This window comes from Athene noctua, chromosome 10, assembly GCF_965140245.1.
Source record: "Athene noctua chromosome 10, bAthNoc1.hap1.1, whole genome shotgun sequence".
NCBI classification, from domain to species: domain Eukaryota; kingdom Metazoa; phylum Chordata; class Aves; order Strigiformes; family Strigidae; genus Athene; species Athene noctua.
In genome coordinates this window covers 16546356-16556873 of record NC_134046.1, presented here as the reverse complement: position 1 = coordinate 16556873, position 10518 = coordinate 16546356, and the positions used below count along the sequence as shown (strand labels likewise).

At 43.0% G+C, this 10518-nt stretch overlaps 1 protein-coding gene across 7 annotated transcripts in view; it reads left to right on the top strand.

Annotated features, from left to right (window-relative positions):
- The first annotated feature begins 772 nt into the window (after positions 1-772).
- The window catches only part of CACNA1D (calcium voltage-gated channel subunit alpha1 D), a 197048-nt gene continuing 187302 nt past the window's right edge, over positions 773-10518 (top strand). For 4 of the 7 annotated variants that reach the window (XM_074914639.1, XM_074914641.1, XM_074914643.1 and 1 more), the window contains exons 1-3: positions 773-873; positions 3133-3451; positions 5915-6020. In XM_074914639.1, the coding sequence (XP_074770740.1) occupies positions 837-873; positions 3133-3451; positions 5915-6020 (462 nt within the window). In that variant the 5' untranslated portion in view covers positions 773-836. Of the gene's footprint in view, positions 874-3132; positions 3467-5914; positions 6021-10518 lie in introns of all 7 variants that reach the window. The other 3 variants (XM_074914642.1, XM_074914640.1, XM_074914637.1) reach the window with 1 other exon arrangement.

Below are 10518 nucleotides of genomic sequence, written 5' to 3'. Positions count from 1 at the left end.
GCGGGGGAGCCGCTGAAGCCGGTCCCGTCTCGGTGGTGTCCCGGGCCGGTCCCTGCCGTGTGAGGCAGCGCGACTCGGCCGGGAGGGGAAGGGGCTGAGGGCGGGCGCGGGGCGCCGCGCGGCCCGAGGGGCCCGGGCCTGGCCCGGGACGTGGCGGCCGCGGGGCGGGAGGGCCGGCAGCGGCGCCTGAGGGAGGGCTGAGGGGCGGGAACCAGGTGAGGCGGCGTGCGGGGCGGCAGCCGCTGCGCGGCGGCGAAGGGGTTAAGGCGGCGGCGGCGGCGGCTGCGGCTCTATTTGCGGGCGGCGGCAGCTCTATTTGCGGCTGCCGGAGCTCCAGGCGATTAGAGAGCGGCTCCGCGCCCCCGCCCGGCCCGGCCGCGGGAGGCGGCAGCAGCAGGTGGCGGTGGCAGCAGCGAGGGAGTTAACCCTGTGGCGGCGGCAGGCAGCGGCGGGAGGAGGGGGGCTGAGGAGCAGGCGGCAGCGGCGGGAGGAGGGGGACCGAGGAGGAGCAGGCGGCGGTAGCAGCAGGAGGGGGACTGAGGAGCAGGCGGCAGCAGCAGCAGCCGGGTTGCTAGGGATGGAGAGATCCCGTGTCACCCGGATGTGAGTGTCATGTTGGCCCAAACTCTGAGGGATTTGGCAGCGGCGAAGCAGCAGCAGCGGCAGCAGGAGGAGGAGCAGCAGCCCCTCACACGTCGCTAGTCACTACCATGGGGGTCGGGTAGCGGAGAGCGCAGGGGGCAGCGCACACCTGGCTCGGGGTGGGGTGGGGGGCATCTCTGCCCTTTTTTGTTTTTTTTTCATTTTCCTCTCACACACTGGAGAAAGTGAGAATAATGCACCAGCAGCAGCAGCCAGAGCAGCACCCAGAAGGTAAGAGCCGAAGCGCCCACCAAGGGCAGCGGCGTGCCCGGGGCTGAGGGGAGGGAGGGGGGAGCGGGGGAGGATTTATGAGGGATTTGGGAGTCGGGGATTAGGGAACGGGTTGGGGATGGGGTAGGTTTGGGATGGGGCAGGGATGAGCAGCTGGGTTCGAGGAGGGACCGGGAAGGGTAGGGGATGAGGTGAAGGCGGGATAAGGTGCTGCCCTCGGCGCGTAACCAACATGGGAGCAGGTTTATGCGTGTCTGTCTCTTGCCCCGAGGCCATTAATAGCATCTGGCCGCGCTGGGGGAGGCCAGGGCTTGGTCTATGTTTTCCTCTTATTTGAGTAATTGTGGATAGACCTGCCTGGAGATGAGGCTGCCCGGAGGTTTCCCTGAGCCGGGGCAGGAGGGCAGCGCGGGGTCGGGGCAGGGCGGTGGGTGCGATGCGCTCAGCTCCGGCCCTGCCGAGCCTCGGGGCTCCGCCGCGTTAATCCCCTCCGCCGGCGGGCCCCGGCGCTGCCACATCCCCCGCTGTTGTTTTTAAATGATTCCCCCCTCCTCAATTAGCAGTAAGTTTGTGGTTTTGCCCCTGCTGGGGGGTAGGTGCTCCCCCGCAGAACGCAGCCACCAGGGCGTTGTTTCCCTTTCAAGTATTGATTTAAAAAGCCGATGGATAGATGGATAGATGGATGGGTGGGTGGGTGGGTGGTTTATTTGCGCTGAGCCACGTTTCATGGCATCCCAAAGGGCAGGCGGAAGGCGGGGGAGATGGCTGTGCCATTGCTTTTTTTATTTGGAAAAGGAAAAAAAAAAAACAGAGCGGGGGTAGCGGGGATGCTTTGGAAAAAATGTTGGGAGATAAAATTCCCACGTCTGCCCGCGGTGCCAGCCCGCCCCCGAGGCGGCACTGCCCCCCGTGTCACCCAGCTGTTGATGCGCCGCCCGCTCGCCGCTGGCCAGCGCTCGCCGCGCTGCTGCCGGGTCCCCACGGCAGCTCCGGGTCCCCACGGCAGCTCGGCCGCCTCCGTGGGCGACGCGCGGGGGCCCCAGAGTGACACCCCCCGCCCCCCGCCGCCATCCCGGGGAGCCATCTTAGCGCTCCCGCGCCCCTCGCCCCCGGCGCGCGCTGCCGCCCCTCGCGCGGGCAGGGGCGCGAGCGGAGCGCGGCGGCGGGAAGCGGCGGCGGAGGCCGGGCCCGGCCGCGACCACGCGTGTTCGCGGCTCTCGCGTCTTTCCCGCTGTCTCTTTCCCCCGTCTGGAAAAGGAGGGGCGTGCTTTTTCGTGGCTCTCCTCCGTGTGACGAGCAGCGATCGCTGGGGAGCTATTTTCCTCTCTGGCCTGGGAAGATCCATTTCACAGTCATCCCGCCTGCCAGCCCTAATTCCCAGCACGTATATTGTGCCGTTCCTCCATTTTTTTTTTCCCACCCAGGCATCTTCAAGTTTTGAATTTCACTTAGGAGTCTCTCCTTCCTACAGGTGTACGTAGGACTAGACTGTTGCTCTAGTCAGAGAGCTCGCGAGGAGGTGGTGTTTTGTCTTCTTTGCTGTCCTCTGGAGAACGAGGACTTTATTAGTATTTGGAAGGTGCAGTTTATGTTATAAATCCTTGTGAAAAAGCAAAACCAACACCCCCAGCCTTTTACAGTGGTTTCACGGTTGTAATTTCTACTGTGAAAGAGACCAGTCGTTATTAACATGTTTATCAGCAGACAATACCGGATTTTTCAATTGTGGGAGGCATTCACACATTTTCTTTGAAAATGGAGATTAGGGCAAGATTTAACTTGTTTACAGGACATCTCCCCTCCCCCCAGCATAGTGTTGGTTATTCTTAACTGAATAACATGTAAGTATTTTAAACAACTTCTTTTTTGACTAAAATGAAGTGAGAAAATAGTAAATGCTAAGGTACTACAGCAAAGTTGATCTTAAGGGGTAGCTGTGTTTTATTGGATAAACATGGTGACAGAAAAGCTGCCATCCAGTTAGGAAAAAAAACGCAGTAAGTGGAAGAATCAAAATGTGAAGTGTTTGTGTAGCACTTCTCTTGATGCTTGGATTAAACTTGAAGTTATAATACTGATTCCTGAGCATTTTTGCTACTGTTCAATCACATATATATGTGCATAGGGCTGTGCTCTATAGTATATGTAATGGTTGCATCACACTGCCAAGAGGTTTTAAAATAATGTTTTTGTCAGAAATTTTATGACACATTTTAGCATAAAAAATTATAACCAAGTACTTTTTCTTTTGTCCCACAGAGGCGAACTATGCAAGTAGCACCAGAATTCCTCTCCCTGGTGACGGACCAGCTATTCAGTCAAACAGTTCAGCACCATCCAAGCAAACTGTTCTATCTTGGCAAGCTGCAATCGATGCTGCTAGACAAGCAAAGGCTGCCCAAAATATGAGTACCACCACAGCCCAGCCTGTAGGATCTCTGTCCCAAAGAAAACGCCAGCAATATGCCAAGAGCAAAAAACAGGGTAATACGTCTAATAGTCGGCCACCCCGTGCCCTTTTCTGTTTATCCCTCAACAACCCAATACGAAGAGCCTGCATTAGTCTAGTAGAATGGAAGTATCCTTCGACGCAGTTTCCTTTTTTACAGTCTGTTCCTTGTGTTTTCAGAATGTATCAAGGGGATTGTTTCACAGCATCTCTTACAGCATCACAGCTAACACTTGCACATGTGGGTTACTGTCAGTAATGTTGATGGTAGTTAATTTTAGTTAAATTGCTGTTAAAGATAGCCTCTTAGTTTGTGCCATAATGTCATAAAATATAATTTTACTAAAGTAAGTAGCTCAAAGTCAGAGAAGAGCTCATAGCTGTTCCTTTTTTCTTGGAAGAGATGGGGGAGAATTTTCAGAACTTTTTAAAGTTATGAGCTTGCATTATATTCCAGCAAACCTCTGTATTGCATTTGTTGCCTTTCCAAATAAGGTTGAGTCTATAAGAGTGCATCTAGCAGTGTTAATTGGGAGATGACCCAAGATGTCAAACCTGTATCTTCCATATTGCAATTTGGTGTATTGCCATTAGGGCAAATGAGTCAGATGTAGAAATCTTTTAAAAAAGATTGTTTTTCCAAGTATTAAAAGTAGGGAAGATTTTAGTTAAGCCAAGGACTCACTCTAAGTATGTACGAGTGCTGAAATATATTAATCTTCTGAACTTTTATGACATATGTCTACCACCAGACATATTTGGAAGCGTGTACATCCTTAAGAGATCAGATATCCTGGCCTGTATTCATGATAACTTGTATGTTGGGAAGGATTGCTTTATCTTTAGTTCAGCGGTTGTGATGTGGAAGTATGTGGATTTCTTTGGCAGAACTGATAGCATGTTGATTTGGTATATTACTTAATTCTCAAGAAAAGGTTTGAAATAGAAAATAGTTTTGTTGAGGTATGAGGAGAAAAATGTTTGCCTATTAGCCATGGCAACATCCCTGTAATGAGAAACAGCTGTTCAAGTGAGTAGTTTACTGAAGTAAAACTCATTTTGATAATTTAAACAGAACAGCCAACCTGGCAATAGAAACTGTTACTCATTTATAGGGCTTGTTTTTTTCAAGTCTTTGAACATAATTCATTTGCAAATTAAAGGTAGTGAAACAGATTCTTCTTTCATTTAAACTGGTAGAAGTCCAACTAATTTCAGTAAATTGTCCTCTTCTTGGCTAAGGTCAGTTAAATGAAATTTTTATGGATCTAGAGTAGAATAACTCAGGGCAGACTTTGTCCCAGTAGCACCACACCATAGACAAGGTTGTCAATCTTGCACTGGTGTCATTTGTTCATTTCAGTCTGGAGAATGTTGCATGTTAAGATGTGTGTTGTAACTTTATTTTGTACACAACATAGCAGCTGTTGTTCTTGATAGGCTTTGTGAATATAAACTCAGCACTTGTGACAAACTTTTTGTAGGCCAACAAACAAAATTTATCAGATCTTAATGGGCACATGGTCTTTGTAGGAGTGTTTTTTCAGGAAAAATATTTTAAACTGTCAAAAATATGCTTTTGAGTATATTCAGTACTCTTCCTTCAAGCCTGTGCAGTACTCTTTCCTCAGTCTTTTATGTGACTCTTATGGACATGTATCAGGAAGTTGTGCATTGAAGTGAGTGAAGGATGTCAAAAACTATAGCTAAATCCCAAAATACTCCCTTTCCAAGCTTCCACGAATAGATTCATCTGGGTACCTCCATGTTTGTTGTTATAAGAAAATAATGAAATACTTTGGAGGAAAAGCAAATTAATGATAAACTAAAGCATGAACTTCATAGGCATCAATTTTAAGAAATATTTTTCTTTCTGGAGGACAGAAGGTATCTCCAGGTTTCAACTGCTATCATCCAGATGTGGTATAAAGAAAATGCAGTTGCAGTTTGTGCTGCTGTCAGTGTGACAGCCTATAGCCTCTCGGTAAGGCCTGTAGTCATTCTCTGTTCCCCAGTCTACTCACCTAAACTGTCCCGGCCAAAGCAAAAGGAGGAGTCTAGCTATCATGAAGAGGGGCTCAGAGTTTTCCTGTATCCGTTGTACAGCTTTGCAGCTCTCATACAGGAGAAAAGTTGTGATTTTCTGGGAATCTTTCTCATATCCTACTACGAACTAGATCCCAAATGATTTTCCTCCTTTGGAGAAACACATTTCTCATTAACATTAATGTGATTTACGTGAGCATATGAGGACAGAAGAACTCAGTAAGTACTCCTTACCCATCATGATGACACACGTATTGATTTAAGAGTGTATAATCATATTCATCTCTGGAATGTAATATAAAGTGCCCTGTGGCAGCAAGAGTAATAGTTCTTTTTCAAAACAAAGAGGATATTGAAAGATCATTGTGATGGAAAATAATATGGTATAGTGATATAACTAAAGATGATGAACTGTTTGTCACAGTTACTGATCAGAAGATTGTCTTAAAAGTAAGAATTTTTACAAGTGTTGATGCTGAAAAGAGAACTGGACTAAAAAGTTTGTACATATTCATAATTCATGAATTCCTTAATAAGATTTTCCAGACCGTTTGACATATTTATACTACTGTCTATTTTTGCCAATTGTGTGGCCTTAGCTGTTTACATCCCATTCCCAGAAGATGATTCTAATTCAACTAATCATAATTTGGTAAGTACTCTTGAGTTTTTATTTTATATTTGTTTGCTGTACCTTTAAGTTGATGGTCATGATAAGCTGCTAGTATTTGAGAGTAGAGATAATGATAGTAAAAAACCTCAAATTTGTATATAGTGATACTTTAAAATAAGATGTGTATAGAATTGCCTTTTTTCCAGTTTTAATATGTGCTCCCTTATGTCATGTGTTTAAAATAAGATTTTTCGGCAGGGATACTTTGGAGGAGAATATACATTAATATTATGCTGCATGTATATGTGTATTTTTGAAGTATAAAAACTTTTAATTTGAATTTCTATTGCTTATATTGATTAAATATATTTACTAGCTGTTACTGTGTTTCTGACATTTCAGTCCACTTGAAGTTTCACTGCCTTTCCTAGAATGTTTGTTTAGTCTGTTTTTAATTTCTAATGGTGTTATTTAGCTGTGTATTTTACTAGATATTTCAGTTTTTAATGAGATGATGGTGAGAAATTTTACATTAATATATTGATGTTCCTACCACTTTAAAATGTGAATTTTAAAAGCAGTTACTGCTGGTGTAAGTGGCCTTTCGAAAAGGGATGGTGCTACAGGGAGTAGTGTGTAGAGATGTATTTCTTCAATTGAAAATTGTATGCTAGTGTTGTACTTGAAAACAAAATTAGTTTGCATTATATATTTTCATTTCCTATTTTAATAAAACTTATAAAGGCTATCACACTTAAGGGTAATATTGAATTACATTGCAAATTTCATTGTTTATAGTAAATGCCACCTTGAAATAGTGGAGTTCTGTGGTCCTGTGCACTCAAAAGCTGCATGTGACACTTTTTTTTGGGGGGAGGGGAGGTTTGTTCATGAAATAAAAAATTTGATACCATTAAGTAGATAATTTTGGATTGTTTTACATGAAAAATTTAGATCGATATGAGGTCTTCTATTTATGAATTTTGTATAATTTGTGGTGTGTAAGCATGTTTGTTTTCTTAAAAATAATTATTCTGTGCATATGACCCATTTTATATATATTTTTTGTTTACCAGGATTAAGCAAATAGGGACAACAGAAAATGCTGGTGAAAGGCAGAATAATTCAGGTCAATGTAAAGAATGATTTATGCAGCTGTGTATCTAGCCAATCAACAGTCTTCATCTCTTTAGCTTCTTTTTTTTTTTTTCCCTCTGAGAAATTCAGGGCACAAATCTCCATGGCTGTCAATCCACCAGGAGATCCACTAATAACTAATTTCATAAAGCATTACATGAAAAGGGTAAAGCAATTACTTGTGTCAGAGGCTAATCGTTTTGAAAGAAATGTTTTTAGCATTGTTTTTGTTAGGCTAATGTCCAGTATTTCTGACCTAATTCTACAATGAGCTATTATTTAGAAAGAAATGGACATTTTCATCCCTGATGGTTTTTCTTCTTTTAATCTAATGTGGCAGGTTAGTCTAAGCAAAAATAAACTACTTTTTTTTTTTTTTTAAAGTAAGAAATCTTTATCCATTTTAAGTAGAAAGGATCTTGAACACTTGCAATTATATGTATATGAAGTTTACTTGGGAAACTGCGAGAATTTAAATGACCATTTAAATTTGCATCCTGTTTATACTGATGTTGAGTAATTCCACTAAGTTTGCTCAAAGAACAGAATTTACCCTGTCAATGTAGTTTCAGGTGCTGGGACAGATTTAAGCCCAGTAAGGGAACACCCAGGCACATTCTGTGTACCTGATCTAATAAAATAAATAGTTATGGAATGAGCAGCATTGGCTTTTCTTAACGACTGAGGTTCTACATCATGAAATACACAAACCAGTGGTCTGAGTTCACCTATCTTCCTCTGGTATTGCACTGATGTTTTTCCTACTGTAGACCCACTTCCTTTGTTGAACTCATGGTGTGGATTCAAGTATACTGTAAGGGAATATTGCAGAAGAGCTGAGTTAGAAATCTTCAGGCTTGCTTGGGAACCTGCTTGAGCATGCATTTCCTGATGCTTGAGGTGTTTGTATAGATAGATATTTGAGAGAGGGCTGTCAGTTGTCTTAACAGTGGAAGTAAAGGTTATTCTGTTGACTTGTGTTCAGATCTTAATGTGATACCGATTTAAAAAATAGACCAAATTTTAAAAATCTATATTATGAATAGCTTCAGTAGGATTTTAGCCCCCTTCATGGAGACATGTTTGTCTTCAGTGAGCCCTACGCTGCCAGTTTGATCTTGCTAGGAGACTTGCCCCAGCTCTGGCTTTAATCTAGATTCAAAAGTTGAGGAGAATAAGATAGTTTTCTTTCCCCTATCAGCCCCACAGCCTCTTCTCCCCCTTCCTTCTCTGGACACAGGCATCCCTTGGTGCTGTACAGATTGCAGCACTTTTATCATTTAGTGCCTGGGGGAGGAGTGACCAGAGCAAGGAGCAGGAATATGGTCTGTCTCCAGTGCCTTCACTTCGTCATTATGTAAGTCCCAAAGGTTCAGCTTTACAAATTTTAGTTTGCATATGGATATTATATCTAAGGCTCAGTTCTGAGGGAGTAAATCATTGTTGCTTCATTGAATTGAATAGATTAATTGCTTTCCATCAGCTAGCTGAACTGGCTCATAATTTTTTTTAAATTGTAAGCAGAAAAAAGTAAATATTTATGCTTGTGGATTTTTTTGCAAATACAAGATATGTATCATTTGTAATCAGCCATGGAAAGAGGAAGCAATGGTACAAGAGGGCAAAAACCAGTGGAACACTGGTAAGTGGGAAGTAGAAATGGAAACTTTTCCAGTTCTGCTTGAGCTAGGGAAAAGTCTGCATATATGAGAATTTGAGCAGTTGAAGTGTTTGTTCTTTATGACTTCAGGAAGTCATATGGCAACCTCAATTCAAGGGTACACGTGCAGAAGAGGTATTCATTCCTCTTTGTGATGGGATGTCAAAGACAGCTTCTGTATTCCAAGACTCGTAAGAGAAACCTGAGCTAAAATTTCTGAGACTGTCTTGACCTGTGGTTGAGACAGTGAAACACTGACCATATGTCAAACACCTAACTGCTGGCTGAGCTGTGAGTGAGCCCTGTTCTTACTTTCTCATGAATGTTTCAACATGTGGTGTCTAATCAACACAAAGTTCTACATTGCAGTAGTAATGGCAAAAGAAATTCTAGCACAAATTAACCAAAACCATAACAAACATTTTAAGAAATAGGTAGATGTGTCTTAAGAGAAATAGAAAATCAATGTATGAGTATTTATGCATTTTTTAAAAATAGAATGTATCTTGTGTATCTGTTATTCTTGAATGAGTCAAATTTTAATCTTAAGTATCTTAAGATAGATGTCTGTGAGAAGGTTCCACACCCTTGATTCTGGAACAGTAGACTGTTTATAGAAAATTGACAGCACAAGCTAAGTGTAAGTAGGGGTCAATTGTGTGTTCCTATGTTGGTCACTCATCTTTGCTAATATACACGTTGTGGTTATTGAAGGTTTTGTGATGGAGCCAGCAGCATGATGTGAGATATGAGATACTTACAATAACTTAAGGGAGCAAGAAAAGGTTTCTTCATGATATCAGCGACTAAATTAAGCAGATGGTGATCACTGATGTTGTAGGATAGGAGTCCCTTTCATTATTAGCTATTCTGTCTTTTCATCTTCTGAGTAGATGAGCTTAGATTTGTTTTGCTTTTTTGCCATTCTCTGAGAGTAGAGGGTGCACTACAGCTATCTTCTTGCACAGTGGATTCATGGTCATACTTATTGTCTCAAGAATAATGTTTTAGTGCTGGGTGGTACAAAACAAGTAATTTCAAAAAAAGCAGAAGTGCAGAGTTAAATTCACACTGTTGGACTGCTCTTGACCACTTGCCAAGTGTTACAGTCCTGTGTTCTGTAGGAAACTTTGTCTAAAACACCTTGATGTGTGTTTCTGATGAGTGCCGGAGGAGCAGGAGGAAGGGATCTTCTTTTCCATATCTTGAGTGGGGTAGTTCTCTCATGCTTTTCTATGCTGCAGAGAGTGCAATACAGACTAGTGAACTTTAAAAACGGTTATTGAACTTGATCCTGAATTCTACTTAATTAATAATTAGTCCCAAATCAGTTAATATTCTTTAACGAGTGGGCCCAGTTCTTCTGCAAGTAGATGGGTGAAATATTATTGAACTAGACAAATTATTTTTTTCTTACAGCAGAACAGGGGCAGTGTACTCTAGGATGAAATCCTCATAAACTCACTGCTTTGTATTTTAATGTAGTTTCTTTCATCTTTCTTCAGAAGTTTCAAGGGATCTGAACTTTCCACACGATGCAGCTCTTCTTTTGGCAGTGTTTCATGTCTGAGCTTGATAAGAAGCATTTTCTGGCAGGAAAGGTTTCCTGTATATATCTATCTTCTGTTTCTGTCTTTTCCATTTTTTTCCCCATCTGTGGTATGTTATTTCCCTTCATGTCTTGTCTTCATTAACTTCCCACTATTTCTTTCTTTCGTGTTATCTTTTGTTTATGCCCTC